At 38.4% G+C, this 15,827-nt stretch overlaps 3 protein-coding genes and 1 long non-coding RNA gene across 5 annotated transcripts; all 4 read right to left on the reverse strand.

The window, feature by feature from the left end:
* Positions 1-2,937, reverse strand: vgll1 (vestigial like family member 1). 2 transcript variants are annotated; one of them, XM_034202915.1, is made up of 4 exons: positions 2,690-2,937; positions 1,867-2,068; positions 1,421-1,777; positions 1-639 (listed from the first exon to the last, which is right to left on the reverse strand). In XM_034202915.1, exons 2-4 carry the CDS (start codon positions 2,054-2,056, stop codon positions 602-604), a joined length of 585 nt encoding a protein of 194 aa, XP_034058806.1. In that variant the 5' UTR covers positions 2,057-2,068; positions 2,690-2,937; the 3' UTR covers positions 1-601. The 2 variants fall into 2 exon arrangements, with proteins under 2 accessions (XP_034058806.1, XP_034058807.1); XM_034202916.1 differs by having other exon boundaries at positions 2,735-2,924.
* Positions 2,938-4,637: 1,700 nt separating this feature from the next.
* LOC117537652 (adhesion G-protein coupled receptor G2-like) lies at positions 4,638-8,016 on the reverse strand. The gene is made up of 7 exons (XM_034202938.1): positions 7,920-8,016; positions 7,492-7,613; positions 6,917-7,185; positions 6,344-6,449; positions 5,930-6,210; positions 5,573-5,674; positions 4,638-5,464 (listed from the first exon to the last, which is right to left on the reverse strand). Exons 3-7 carry the CDS (start codon positions 7,116-7,118, stop codon positions 5,322-5,324), a joined length of 834 nt encoding a protein of 277 aa, XP_034058829.1. The 5' UTR covers positions 7,119-7,185; positions 7,492-7,613; positions 7,920-8,016; the 3' UTR covers positions 4,638-5,321.
* A 184-nt stretch (positions 8,017-8,200) lies between these two features.
* On the reverse strand, positions 8,201-12,961 carry LOC117537653 (adhesion G-protein coupled receptor G6-like). The gene is made up of 12 exons (XM_034202939.1): positions 12,878-12,961; positions 12,719-12,789; positions 12,575-12,596; positions 12,434-12,456; positions 12,206-12,348; positions 11,995-12,124; positions 11,153-11,259; positions 10,257-10,476; positions 9,966-10,131; positions 9,577-9,729; positions 8,413-8,550; positions 8,201-8,332 (listed from the first exon to the last, which is right to left on the reverse strand). The coding sequence occupies exons 1-12, from the start codon at positions 12,920-12,922 to the stop codon at positions 8,213-8,215; spliced, it is 1,338 nt and encodes a 445-aa protein (XP_034058830.1). The 5' UTR covers positions 12,923-12,961; the 3' UTR covers positions 8,201-8,212.
* A 2,164-nt stretch (positions 12,962-15,125) lies between these two features.
* Positions 15,126-15,827, reverse strand: LOC117537593. Its single transcript, XR_004567747.1, has 3 exons — positions 15,737-15,827; positions 15,366-15,463; positions 15,126-15,265 (listed from the first exon to the last, which is right to left on the reverse strand). It is a non-coding gene; the product is annotated as an uncharacterized LOC117537593 (long non-coding RNA).

Genomic DNA, 15,827 nt, shown 5'->3' on the forward strand with positions numbered 1-15,827 from the left:
TTTGCTCAGTTATTTATTTCACATTGTATATGTTTCAATTTGTTTGTACAATTCACAACAAGGTTGATATACAAAAAAAAGTAATTAACAAAACATCAATATCCTTCATTTTTTTGTTTTTCGAAAATTAAATATACTCACAGCAACTAAAAGTTATAGAGATGAACCGCAGACAGGTATTAACCTTCATTATTATACACTTTCTGTAATACTGGTGTATTTACCCGTGTGGGCCCACAGAAAGAAGTGCCTTATACTGTAGGGCACAAGGAAATGCCCTTCAACCAACAGGAGCAACAATATATACAGTGCTTTGAGATACAAGAGGAGCGACATAGTTACAGAACAGGTTTATCAGAGACTATTCCCTTTCAGGAAGGCTGTTCCAGTTGGTGCATGCTGACGTACTGAGGTCATTTTTACTGAGAAAATAAGAAGGGAATGGAAGCGTGCAGTGTTTCTTCTGTGCTTATTCTCAGATGACACTCAGTGACGCCTGTTTGACGAGAGAACATCTGACAGCTTAACCGAAAGCCAGTTGGCTTTGCAGAGCCACAGGTATGTGGTGTTTCCTGTCACTGCTGCTGCAGCCCCTCTCCCCTCAATACCAGTATAAGTCCTTCTTTTCCAGACGACGTCCTGTCCCAGAGGAGACAAAATGGCAATGACTTCCAAGCAGCTCTAATGAACAAGCATGCAGTGTAAAAATAAGCAGTAATACAAATATGTCATCCATTTCACACGGCAGCATTTCTTAGAATTAGATGCACACATTTCTGAGTAGTTACATCAAGATAATAACAAATACCTTACCTATAGTTCCTAAATAAGTCAGGAATAGGATTTTAAAATCATTGGTTTTCTATTTTCTGGTTATTAGCTCAACCTTGCACATAATTACACAACTTTTAATGTGTTACTTTAAGTTAAGCAACATGATTGTAACAATCGCATGTGTAAATCAAAGTAAATGTTCTCTATGTTTGGTAACAATTTTTTATAATTGACTATTTATTAACTACTAATACCTTCCAGTAAAAGAAAATCTAGTAATTGTTCTTTAACTGTTACATCTACTTTACCTCACACGACACAAACATAGCTGCACATATGCTCAAAACCAGTCATTTAAGTCATTTATTAAGGGACATTTTGCAACTGTCTTATATTTAAAACTTAGGAAATGTAGTTTTTCCTTAAAATGTGGAGGCTTACAAGAGTTAAATAAGATTCAGCTGAGGCTGTCTTCATGTCAAGATGCTAAAATGCCCCAAACTACACTTCCCACAATGCAACTTCAAATTGTTTGTTAGACTCTCCATGCCTTCCAAATGTCTACATCCAGATCCTGAGTTTGTTATGCAAGCTTTTTATTAATATTGGTTGAAAGACATTAAATATGTTACAGCTGAAGGCTCACCATGTTCAAAGCCCACAGCGGGGTCCCCAGGGTCTCTAAATCCCTGAGGCATCGTCCAGCTGGGGTGCAGATCTGGTTTGGAGCTGGAGGCCATGCTGGGTCCCATCTGACCCTGGTCAACATGCAGCAGGTTCAGCAGGGATGTGGCGTATTGCTGTCCAGTAAGACTCAGCCCTTCTGGGGACAGAGAGTAGGCGATAGACGGCAGCCCCGGGCTCTCTCCCGCCCTGGTGGTGAACGAGGACCACGATCCAGGAGTGTCTTCTGCAGAGCTGAAGTCGAGGAGCCGTCCTGCTGCGGGGGGGCCTTGTGAGTCTGAGAAACAGTCGGCAGGTCTCCCCTGAGGGCTGTTGTCTTCTGAGGGGGACACAGAAAGGAGTGAGGATTAATGGGATTGTCCTGTTTGTAGTCAGGTCGGTCATACACTGTTGATTTTGTCTGCTTACCCAGTTTAATAGTTTTACGGATTTTCTTTGTCTTTCCTCCCGGCGCCTTGACCTTGCAGACTTTGCTAAGAGCACGGTTAAAGTGAGCATCTACCATGCTGTTGATGTCCCCCTGGAAATAAGTCAGGATGACAAACCGAGAGTGCTCCTCCACCTTCACAGCTATGGAACTGTCTGTTCTGTCCTCCATGGTCAGCTGTGACTGAAGCCCCAAAACAGGTTGTTTACTTCACAAGAAACATCCAACTGTGTTTAATATCATTTACAAAACAGTACACATTTCAGTTGTTTTGTTTTTTGCATATTGTAATGACATGTTATTTTTTTTATGACATGTCCCTGAAGCAGGCCGATTGTAGTTCACATAGAGTTACAAACATTTAATAAAAACTGTATGAGTGACACTTTTATTGTTAATACATGTATATGTTAGAGTTCATGTAGATCCCTTTTGGGGCACGATATATTTACTACAACATCAACAAATCTATTCTTAGAAACATGTTAACATCTCGCAAAATGCAGTTCGTAATTTGCCAGAAAATAGGGATTGTATTTGGACATTCAAACATGACTTACTAAATGATATATTGTGTTAGTTTGCATGGCAGGATGTTTAAAAAAGAGGCTGAATTGCACTATTAATGGGGCCTAACTTGGGGGAAACATCTCTGCCACTGTAACTGAAAACGATATGAAGTACAGAGGTATACAGTAAAGTGAAAATTAACAATCGCTTAGTGGATTGAAACAAACGTAATTTAAATGCTGTTGTCAATAACTGAATTATAGTTTCAGTTCAAATAACTTGCTTATCTCTTACCTGACCTGATGATTGAACAAAGATGACCAGTGAGTGCGTCCTTACATTTACCGGAGGATCAAAACTGATGATGTTCACGTAGTTAAGCAGCCGTCAAAATGGTTGTAAAAAATGTCCCCTATCTTAAGTTTAAACATCAGAGTGATTGATAAGATTTGAAGAACCTTGTCTCTTACGGCAACATACTTCCTTCACTGAACCTCCAGAGAAACATGATGTGTTGGACTGGCAGGGTGTGCTTCCTGAACACAGACAGCTATGAACAGAATGCCATCCAGCAAGTTGCTCCAGAAACTGACTGACACCTTATTAAAACATTCCTCTGTCGCACTGTCAAAGAGTTACAACAGTTTAACAGAAGCTGTACAGTTATCTGCCAGTCAGAGGCTTGAAGATAAAGTGAAATCTCATTAACGTGTGCCCTAGTAAACAAAAACAAAATTGTATTCATTAAATCAGTGGTTCTCAAACTTTTTCTGTCAGGCCCCCCCTTTGGAGAAAAAAAAAGTCGGGCCCCCCCCAACACAAATAGTCAGGCTCAGTGGCGGCGCCAGAGATTTCTTTTGGGGGTGCTGTGGGGTAGCTTGACGTTTCATAGAGGGTGCTCAAACATTTAGGGTTTCCCATTAATGTACCGGGCGCTACAGTGGAATTTTCTACTGCAACACTCCCCACGCAAATACACAATGGTCCCGCGACTGTTACAATGAAGGCTCGATAATCAGCTCACGGCATATAGGTGTAAGCAGGGGTCAAGTGCTATTTTTATAGGTGGTGTGTGCATGGACCTCACATAGGGGGGTCCGGGGGCAAGCTCCCCCGGGAAGATTTATTTTTAAATATTGAAGTTAAAAGCATCAATCTGGTGCACTTTGAGAGCAACATGGAGAGATCTATGGATACCTCTCTCAACACCCATTTGAAACAGAACTGTAAACAGATTTACTTTTTCTTTATGGATATTTTACAAATCACCCTTTTAAACTTTATTCTTTTTTTACTGTCATATAGTATTTCATACCTGTTTTTCATTTCTCTTATTTTTGTATAACTATAATGATCATATAAACGTGTGCCTCGGAAATAATTGTTTACATTAATGGTGACCAAAACGTTTGAGACCCACTGAGATAACACTGACAGAGTCCTTTAGCTCACTGAGTCTCTCAGGACAGGAGAGGACTCTCCTCCACTTTGTTGTTGAAAAAGCTCCTTATATTTGTTAGCGTAGCTCGCTAGCACCAGAAGCTAACAACAACGATCTCCAGTACCGGTGCGCTCTCTCTCGCTCGTGCACACAAAATGGCTCGTTTCACACACACACACAGTCGAGCTTTAATGAAACACAGAGACCCAGACGTAATAGTACTGTACTGCATTATATTATTTTCGAATCAATAATTTTTCAAATTATGATTTTTTTTAATAACCATTTTTCCTCCTGGTCTCTCGCGCCCCCCCCCTGGCATGCCTCTGCGCCCCCAGGGGGGGGGCGCGCCCCCCACGTTGAGAACCACTGCATTAAATGGACCTGAAGAACCCATTCATGGCTTGTGTGGTTGGTTCTCATTATTCCAACTGCATTCACTCAGTGTTGGACACTATTTGTTTCTATAAGTATTTCCTCCATACTTACTGTAATAATAACAAATGTTAACGCATTTTGTCTGTCAAACCTTAACCACAGATATGGGTGGCAATATCGCCTTTGAAAACCTACACAAATAAGAAACACATTTCTAAAGAAGCAATCAGGCTAATAGGGCAATAATTGTTTGCTAGTTGTGTAGATTTGATGGAAGCAAAACATATATATTTTAATCATTTCAACATTTCATACAGGATATCAGTAAATAAAGATAGGAGAAGATAATCATACCATTTTACCACACTATGTTCTCAGACAGTTACTTTATTAACAGTCAAATCTTCACACAGGAAAGAAAGCTACTTTTAGATGCTCATAAAGCTTACACTTATATTTTGTTAGCATTGACATTAAAAAATACCTTAGCCTTACCATCATGAATACTACAATTTTAAAGGTCAGAAGAAGCACACTGTAAACTTAGAGCTGTACGATGGTGTTATGTCTTACAAATTGCGCATAAAAGTATAGAATTAACTACAATTTCTCACAAACTACTAGACAACAGTTCTAGGTTACAGATGCCGCTCTTTATATAACATTTCTATTACATTTAAAAACTGCTTCTGTGCTACATAGACATCACTCATGAATTTACTATTCAGGTTTTACAAACACAAAATGTTCTTTTTAAGCATCAGCCATTCAGCTCTACGATGAAAGCAAGGCAAGTTTTAGCAGTAATATCAACTTTAAATGTGAGATGTAGATTGAAGGCTTTGGAATATAAATGTTTCAGAGCACACCTTTACTGTCCTTTGATCTGACAGTCAGTGCAGTATAATGATGATTTTCCTGGCTATGATAAGGATTCAGGAGTGTCCACAGACACATTGTACCTCGTTGAACTTGTGGTTTATTTGCTCTTCCCCTGCATAATAACAGCTAATCAGCTGCTCAATGTTCTGCTATCAGTGTTTGCAGGATGGACCTTGGAGGGTAATTAAAGCTGTACTGTACACATTAGCACACACAGAGGCTGTCTCACGCCCTCTGGTGGTGGTTTGGTGCAGATCCTGTGGAGGAGTCAGAGACCTTCCTGTTGGTGGAGGTTTCGTCAGAAGCGATTGAGTCAGTGTTAACAAGATGGTTCTTTTTGCCGCTCATGGTCACAGAGTGGCTCCAGTCTGCACACACAGGGGACAAGAAAGAGAAAAAACAATGCATCATCCAGAACACTCAAACCATCTGTCCAATAAACTGCAATATGTTCTTCCTGCATAAACAATATGTACCTGAGTAATCACTGTGTCTGAAACGTCCACAGCACAAGTGGATTTTCCACTGTTTCCTCACATTTTCCTTCATCAAACAGTGGAACAAAAAGACAAAGAACCCTAGGACAAAAGAGCAGATATAGTAGACATTTGTGAAATACAACAGCATTATTTAGACATTTTTCTTTGCAGTTTGTTACATTTTCATGTATTATCTTGCATTTTCAAAGTGTGTTGTGTTTAAAAAAAACAAGGAGATAGACTTTTTAAAAAAATGCAAAATAACAGAGTCTGGACAAGACTATTTGAAGATGACTGGCCCTTCCGTAACCGTAACTAATGACTGCTTAATGACCAGCTACAGCTCATATTTACCCTGCAAGGTGTTGAATATGGAGAACAGGTACATCATGGCCACTTTGCCTGGTCCAAATGAAAAAAAGCCCATTGACCACGTCAGGCCCAGCAGGACGGTGAGACTGGCCACCGCCCTCAAGTCTTGCAGAGAGTTGGGGCTGCTTGTTGACCGTTTATTGGTCTTCATGTGTCTGATCTGGATCAGAACCACGACGAACACAGAGATGTTGCACAACAGGATCAGAAGGACAAATGCCACCACCGTCACGTAGAAGAAGACGTCATTCTGCAGCCAGCAGCTGCAGGAGGGAGAGGGTTGGATAATGGGTCAGAACACTGGGATAGGATAAATGGCATCAACAATTCATTTTTCATTGATGTTATAAGACACTCAAATGACCTGTTTCAATACAGCCCAGTGCTTGTACTTACAATTGGTCGGTGGACTTAAGCATCCCTGCAGTTTCTATAGGCCCAGCGCTGCCATAAGCATCTTTATCTATAACCAGGACCAGGCTGACTATCACCAGAGGAATACCTATGAGAACACAAAAATACATTTCATTTAGAGTTAAGAAAATATAATAACACTGTGACAAAACAGAATACAATATTGAGTTTCTGTCTGTTGCAGTTTGCGATTGTGACATTCATTCTGTCTAGCCAAACTCACAGATCAACTGATCATGCAGTTATGTGTAATTTATTAGAATGTGAATAAATAATTCAACGTGGAAAGATGACGTTTTTAATGATATATAACGAACAAATAAATATGAAATGGGTTATAAATGTAACTTTTTCTCTCAAGGACATTCCTATTTTCTATATAATAAATTATATAGCTCTTTGAAATGATTGAAAAGTATTGATCCTCTTAAACAAAGGGCTACCCAGCCAAACCCCAGCTTCTTGATCCAAATGAATCAAAATCCTCTCCTGAACCCAAATCAACCCGACTGGACTTTTTTATTAGAGTTAGCGTTATTTAAAGTTGTGTCTCACCCCATCCTGCAGCACAGAACTTGAGGATGTAGGAGGGAACGTAGATGTTGAAGACCTTGACAAGTGCAAAGTACATATGCACGGCCTCCAGGCCCATCCAGGTGAAAGAAGCCAGCAGGAAGTAGTGCAGCGTTGCAGCAGTGGCGATGCACAGCCCGTAGTTTGAGAAGGAAGAGAGCCAGGAGTTCAGGAGGAAGAGCATGCACAACCCCAGCAGGGCAACCGACAGGTTGATGAGTATCTTAGATGGGTAGTCGCTCCGCAGCTTCCTAAAGTGTTCAAGACACAGCTAACAACTCAGTCTAAACGATAAATGAAAAGTCTAAAATCTTGTAAAAGGTATCTGGATTTCATCCTAATGCAAATAGGCAACATTTGATGTTCTTGGTCAAAATAACAACTATTGTAGAGTGTTTTATTAACAAATCCTGAAATGAAATTAAAACAGTAATGCTTAAACATTCATTTATGTAAAGAGTGTTGTCGAGTACTACTGCAAAATCTTCGCTTAAATATGTTCTCTACAATATAAACCTTTTACAATGTGAAAGTATATCTCAGCCTGAGTGACTTACTCAAAAGAAAGGTAGGTGAGAAGAGTGATTCCGAGAAATATGGCAGATATACCACAACCAAGATATGAGATCACTGTCAGAATCTGACTGTCAGCTTCACCTATGGATGTTCGCGATACATCCTGAAACACACCACGAAAACAGAACAAAATGTATTGTTAACTTGTGTTTGAAGTTCCCTAATGGTCGTATCCAAACAAACACTAAAGGAAGCAGCAGTGCAAGCTGTTAAAACTAATCTGATCATAATTATTTGAAAATGATTTTATGATTCCAAATACAATCCCAACATTGTAACAGCTTGTTGTTTAATTGGCAGAAAATAATGTAGTGCAGCAACTGGCCAGATTGCACACAGTGTGTTGCTGCGTGTGGGGGTTTCTGTTCCCTGGTTGGATCTATAAAAAAAAAGCAAGGCAATGACTCACCAAGAGCACAGCGAAATGTGTGAGGTGATCACAGAGACAGCTAGTCTGATAATCAGAAATACTGCGGGTTGTACATCCTCTGCTGTTCCAACCACCATGCCCACCTGTCTCTCACACACACACACACACACACACACACACACACACACACACACACACACACACACACACACACACACACACACACACACACACACCCACACACACACCCACACCCACGCACACACACACACACACACACACACACACACACAAACAATGCTTCCTGTGTTTAGGGTCTTTATTTATTTATGTTACTGATTCAAAAAAACGTGCTGTAAATCGTCTAAATCCAGCTGAAACACATAATAAATGATGATTAACTCACCATTCTTCTGGAAATCCCAAAACATACACTGCACCTTGTCCCCTGGCTGTAAAAAAAAACGGAATAATGATATTATAAGACTGAATTACAAAACCCTTGTTCTTGCTGGTGAATGTATCCATTAACCTTTATGGCTGTTTGATGGCTGAGGGTCACCACCACTCGATCCGTGAGGTTTCTGACCATGCTGTTATTGATACTGGCAGATACTATAAAGGAATTCAATTGCCAGCTGCTCTGAGTTGCATTGTTTGTGTGTGGATCCTGTTAACAAAAAGAAAATGGTCACAATAAGAGGCAAGGAGGATATTGGTCAATATGCTACAGTAGGAGAGAGCAGATTTGTCCAATCATTGCTTCTTCATCTCTAAACATTGGGGAAAATTAGTTTAGAGTTTCACATTTATCTTGTAATTGTTTCCTTGTAGTTTGACATATTTTGGTGATGGTTTCTTAATGAGAGTTACATTATTATGTTTGATACCAGTCCCCTGTGGTAAATATGAATCTTAAGGAACAACCCAGTCTCACGGCATTTCGTGTTATAGTCAAGAAATGTATTTAATCTATTGATTCGTGTTCACCAACACGATTTTTGCATTTTTTTTGTGTCACACAGAACGATTTTAAAAGCAATGTCTTTCTATTGGTGGTATGTTTTGTGTAGGCTATTGCAATCCGCTGGTTAGCTTAGCTTAGCACAAAGCCTGGAAACAGCTTGTGTGTATCTATGTAGAATCCTCTACACCCCTAAAAATAAATAAACATATCTTCATTCTTCATCAGAGCAGAGCACGACTCATGACACTTCCCTGTGTTTGATTTTTATATTTGATGTTGTAATTTATTGTCTTCTGTTTACATCGGTAGGAATGTGTTATTTATTATCTGCATGTGCAGCACTTTGGCTCGACCGAAAATCGTTTTTAAATGTGCTATAGAAATAAAATTTGATTTGATTTTGATTTGATTCTTTCTCACAAGACAACCAATATTTGACCATTTTAAAATCTTTTAATAGTGAGATGCGTATGGCGTTTCTTTAGCTTTGGACTCAGGTTAGCAGCTAAGCTAAGCTATTTAAATCCTGGCTTTAACTTTATATTTATTGCACAGAAATAGGTTTAGTGTCAATCTTCTTATTTGACTCTCTGCAAGACTGCAACTGGGCTTATTTTGTCACAACTGTAAGAATGATTTGGTCTGCGTAAGGTATTGTATACTGGAAATCTAAATGGGAGAAAAAAGCAACAATAAAACAAGATGACAAATACAAACAACAGAAAGTACCTGAAAGAGCTCGTTTGATGCATAGAATTGAAACTGGATACGAGTCGTATTTCTTTCTCCAGGAGGGAAATAGTTGTAGAGTTCAGAGGGCAGAGAGATGGTTGCATTTGTGTCAGGGAGCGGTTCACTCTCAAAGTTTTGGTTGACAAAAATCTGGGAAAAGCAGATCAAATTGGAGTCTAAAAAAAGTGTCTAATACAACCAGTTCTTGTCATTTCCTTAAAAGCTATATGTGACTCTTTCACGGCATTAATGAAACAGGAAATGTTAAGTTGAGTTACTTTTGGAGTTCAAAGACAATCTGAAAAAATGGAAAATGTTTTGCTTGTGGATATTTCTCACTAGTACAGTTTATAAACGTATTGCATATAACATTTGTAGCGTCTCACCTCTGGATTCAGGGTTGGGGAAACTGAGGAGACACCAAAGGTGAGGCCACTGAATGTATTACGATTTACATTGATGAGGGACAGGGCCATCAAGGGGGCTGTTATACTGACTGATTCATCTGGGAAGTCCATATTGTTTGCCATTCTATGTGTCAGATTAAGGATACTACCAAAGACAAATTAAAATGAGAGTAACAATAAAACATCAACATTTTAAAGGACAGGATTTAAAAGGAATATACATGTCTGCTGATCACATTTACAGAGATGCAACAGACTCTATCCACTTACATGCCAGCCACAGGAGTGAGGTCAGTTTTAGAGAGCAGAATATTTGCTACAATATTGATGATGTTTGCACCAACAGCAGGTGTGGTGCTGCTGATGTGAACCACCTCACGGAGCTTAACCACCACAGTATCCAGCTCAGAGGAAGAGAGCTCATTCTCACTGTCATCCAACTGGACATCTATAAGGTCCTGAATCATGTCCACAACCCCAGCCGCGTTACCTAGAAATCAAAGATGTCATTAAAGGTCCCCTATTATACTGTTTTTCATCAATATATTATAGGTCTCAGATATATACAAAACAAGTCTCTGAAGTGTTTGGCTTGAAATACCAAACAGATCATTGTAGCATCCCATAATCTCCTCTGTTTCAGCCCTGTTTCAAAAGTGCTGATTCTCTGTCTGTTACTTTAGATGAAAATATGGAGTCACTCCCAACTCCCCTTTGAGAGATAATTGGTTAAAAAGAACACTATGGTGCTCTAGGAGGAGATTCAGGTGATATGGGGGGGGGGGGGGGTTACCTTAGTTGGTTATTGGCTAATGGTTACACAAGCCAAAAAACCGTTATGACATAAAGTGGCCAAAATCTGATCAGCTCATTTTCAGACAGGTTTTTATAGAAATGGATCAGGACAAAAAGTGAGCAATTCTTTTTTCCTTAAATGTTCAGAATCTCTTTACACAGAGAGGATACATGAGACATGAAAAAGTGGATTTTGCACAATAGGTGACCACTAATGCTTTTTTAATGCGTGTTTAAGGCCACATTTTCCTCCTTGTGATTTAGTTTCGATGAAAGGAAAAGGAACAAACAAGGACAGCAACATGTTTATATTATCTTAATGAACAATATTATAAGTAATGAAAGTTCAGACTGAGTGTGTGACTACTTACCAGTAGTGACAGTGACATTGTCGAGGTCTGATATGGTCACAAGCTGCTCGCAATTTTTCATATCAGGATCAGCCCAGCTTGACGTGTCAGTTTCAATGTCTAACTTACTGAAGAGATAATCAGAGGGAACAGAAATGACAGAGACAATTCATTTTCTCTCCGGTCGGTTTCAAAATGAATGTTTGTATTGGACCTCAAGTAAAGATAAAGATTGATGAAAAGCAATAAAAAACACCTGTCCACTGCTAATGATTCAGTCTTAACAAGCATTAACAGCTTCACTAATATAGGACCATTAAACGGATTGCCCATGTCGTCCCTGGACTGATATTTGTATTACATTTGGTAGAGATGATATGGATCATTACTCTAATAACCTGCTTATAGGAAATAGATTTTATTTGCCTGAGCTGCAGGCTGGCAGGGCTCCATCAGTGTTTCATGTGTGGGGTCAGTGTGTGCAGAGTGGGGGAGTGAGTGGAAACAGGACATTGTAATTGTCTCCCTACGCTGTCTCTATGGCAACAGGTTAAGATAAATAGGATCCAGCGAATAGAGCAATCTAAAAAAGAAAAAGAATCCTGCAATCGGAGTGTTGGCTCAGGCGATTCAGGTTTGTGTGAATAAATCATCATTATAACATTTTGTCACACTTGTAAATTACTATGCTTTATTATTGTATGAATTACATTATGTGATTTGCTGCTAATGAGAGACAATAAAACACTGGACAGCGTGATGATATGAGGATTAGTGGCAAGTGTTTGGATTATAATCTTGATAATTTAATTGTCTGTGGTCATATATTATATACACCGAATACATGGAAGTGAATATCTTACCAAAGCCTGTAGGCTCTTTTTGATTTGGGCTTATTGCATCCCATTTTTTGATGCTCCTGTGGAAATGTTTCAGGCCAAATATATTCTCCGTATATTGTTGAAGTCTTTTCTTCCAAACAGTTTGCTGGCACTGAAAAATATTATATAAAGTTCTTAAGTCTTTTCCATAAATAAATTAATATATTTAACTGTGTACAGATATCCAGCTTACCTATGTGCTTGATAGCCACTTCCGTAGTTTGAATAATAATGGAGTTATTTACATACTTTGCTGTCAAGGCAGCATAAATAAAAGCTGTCATTTCTGCCACAGTGTTTATGTTGTATTCCTGGACATGGAATGTGCAGTCATACCTGTGGATGAAACACGCAATCAGTGGCATAGAAAGCAGGCAGATCAGGTATTTTTCTGCAACATAAATCTTTTATAATAACCTACAGTTTTGATTGGCTGTTAAAAATCTAAAAGAAAGGAGAGTAGAGAGATGATACATTTTGAACATCAGTTATAGCAGTCGTATTAAATATGGTTGAAATGTACAGAACTCATTATATGTTAATCTAATTTGTCGTGTCTCACCATCAGTCCATTCGCCATGTTCCTATGAAATATTACAGACGAACAATAAGTCATCCAGAGCTTAAATATCATGTGAAACATATTTGACATATTGTATGATGCTACTTTAGTTTTGCAAAAATACTTGAAACTCATGTGACCCACCTGCCTACATTCTCCCTTATGATGACATTCAGCACTTCCATGGTGGCATTCACCTCCAGCTGTTCTTTTAACTTTTCCAAAAGAGAATAATTTAGTGTGCACACATTTCCTTTTTTGTTGTAAAAACAGCTTTTTCCTGCAGTCGTGTGAGTCTCTTACCCATTTCTCAATAACTTCCTCTGGTTTTGTCGGGCTGCCAGTCATAGACAAGGATAGATTCACTCTGAAGAATGTGTCCAGTGCAACCGCTGGAGTGTACAGACAACAGATAACACAACAGTACAGTACATGTGTATTTAATCATAATTCTGACCGATCATATTTCTGTATCACATTGTCTAACATTTTACCAAAACAAAAACGTGGTGTTCCTTGACTCAACAGCTGTTTTCTGTCCACTTAAGTGTATTCCCTTCACACCATAATATTTGCTACACATCACCAGTTTGTCATTGTGACACTAAAATCAAGCAAGTAAAACGGTTTATGCCAGTCTTTAAAAAAATGTGTCTGGTTGGGGATTGGGTTTCCGAAAATAATATATGCAACCAGTACAACTTTACATTTATCACATCATATTATCACTTTAACACTGAATTCTATCATAACAATACATTAAGTCATTGTTCCCTTCACATTTCATCTTGTCCATTCTCTTGTTTTTTCTTGCTTTCATCACTTTGTTGTGTATTGTTTTGTGTGCATTAGCAACTATTTGAATGTCTTCAGAAGTCTTATTGTGTTTTTGTTACACATTGTTTTTTTTGCTGCCATTCAGCAAGAAATATTCTTCTGTTATAGGGCAAAATGAAAAACTAAGTATTGAAAATTAAAAGAGTCCTAGTTTGTTAAAAGCACAGTTTTTCTTGCATGCTCACCTGATGTGGGTGCCTCAGTGCTGGCATTTGGCAATGCAGGAAACTCTGAAAGAGAAAACATAATTTGTAAATTAAGATTTTTTTTTGTTTTTTTTGTTTAATTGAATTCCTTAAAATTCGTTCCATGATGACTGATGTGTACATTTTAATAGTCACACTTGGTCTAATCAAATACAAACTTTTTTTTAGAAACACAGAGAAGAATGTCTCTAGAGTGGGTCTAATGTTTTACTGCAGTTGTGTGTATGCATCACTAAATTAACCATTCACCAATTGCAGAAGAGTTCATTGTACTCAAAATTATCAGTTTGTTATGTTCGCACATCAAGGGAACATTTACAGTTAAACCCAGTGTCTGCTTACTTTCTATAAAACGCAAGAACTGAACCAATATCATAAAATGATGTAGCCTACGTAAAGGTACTTTCAATAGAAAAGGTCAACCTTATGTGAAATGAACATACATCTTTTTTTAAGACTATAAGAAAGGTCATAAAATGTGTGTTAATGTTTGACTGGTGCAATAGTCCACTAAAACATAACATAAAGTGCATTTAGTGCGCAGTCTATACGTACCCACAGGCAGAATACTGATGCTGTTAGGGTAAGCTGTCAGGTTGAGGAAGTCGTAAGAGAAGGTCGAGTTCAACAACGAGAGAATGCTCGCCTGAACCACTTCAACTTCAGCAGCAGGAGTCACGTTGGCATTGAATTCACATCTGAAACTTTACATTTATCACAATATATCACATAACATGATATGTTGCTTGTTTTATGCAGCTAAGTCATGCATCCCTCATATTCTGTCATTATTATTATTATTATTATTATCTTGTATTCATCTTACCACTTGTCACAGGTGGAGTTTGACAATGCTCTTAATTCCTGAAAACACACATCACATCATCAATCTTTAATAAAGAATTGTACACTTTCAGATGGTGACTTAAACTAACTGAATTATGTTAGTATGATCCAAATCCAAAATCATTAATTTAGTTGGAAAATTGATTTCAGTAATTTATCGTCTCAATAAAAGAAAACGTTCATCCATTCCCTAATCAGCTGGTCTTTAAGGATATTGCTACTTCTTTACATGGACAATTATAGTAATAGTGTTGTACCTGAGGCTGTTGCGCAGACAGAGCAGCAGAATTATTAACCACTCGGAAGGCACGGCTTTATGGAAACGGAAATAACGGAAATTACAGATAGGAATGTTGTGAAGGATTGCAACCATGATCACAGGATACATGTAGAATACAATAGAGATAACATACAAAACAGTATGATTCACACAACATAATGCACTGTCATATGAATGTGTCCAACAGTATATTAAATAGTTCAAATTGGTGACATCTCAACTGTCCTGACCTCAAAAATCCTGAATTCCACATGAATGCATCAGTGTTAACAATGCAACAACATAATATATTATAGAATTTATAGAGTATTTCACAAATAATAAGTACACCGAGTAGTTTGGAAATATTTCAAATGCAGGACTTTTACTTTTAATTAAGAACGTTGCTGTTTTGCTATTCAAACTAAGTACCTCAAGGTCCTACTAGCTGACAGGAGTGTTTAGCAAACAAAAGTTGTGTTACCATGGGGATGACACAAGGATGTCCTGCACTGAGATGTTGTCAGGGAGGATGCTCTGCAACTGATAAGACATGACAACTAAGATTAATTATGTATCTGACTTGTTTGTCCAAAATCATTGTTTGCCCAATCCCATTGACACATCCAAACATAAGTCATACCCAGTTTTGTGTGACTTCCTCCAGTGACTTTGAACAATTCCCAGGCTCCGTAGAGGGAACCATGGATGTCCACAGTTTGATTTTGTAGTGTGACCATGCTAAAGAAAAAGGAAAGAAAGTAGATGATTCAAGTAATGCAGTATTAGTTTGACCCATAAACAGGTTTATGGCGAGCTGCTGCTGGACTCAGGAATGTGTCGTTTGCCTTTTCTTTGACCTTAAACTGCACTTACTGAACTACAAAGTACATTATCTGCCCCCTCATTCAACTCCAACCTACTGTAGAGTGCCTTGTTATGTGATATATAATATATAACTAAAACTACATGAAAATGAAGTGCAAAAGAAAATGCCATAATATATATAATTACCACACTGTAGGTTGTTGTCAAGCTCAGGAAAGCAGTTGGATTTCCACTGCGTCAGGTCCCACCTCACCAGGTCTCCATCTGCACATCTCCG

Source organism: Gymnodraco acuticeps, unplaced genomic scaffold, assembly GCF_902827175.1.
Source record: "Gymnodraco acuticeps unplaced genomic scaffold, fGymAcu1.1, whole genome shotgun sequence".
Taxonomy (NCBI): domain Eukaryota; kingdom Metazoa; phylum Chordata; class Actinopteri; order Perciformes; family Bathydraconidae; genus Gymnodraco; species Gymnodraco acuticeps.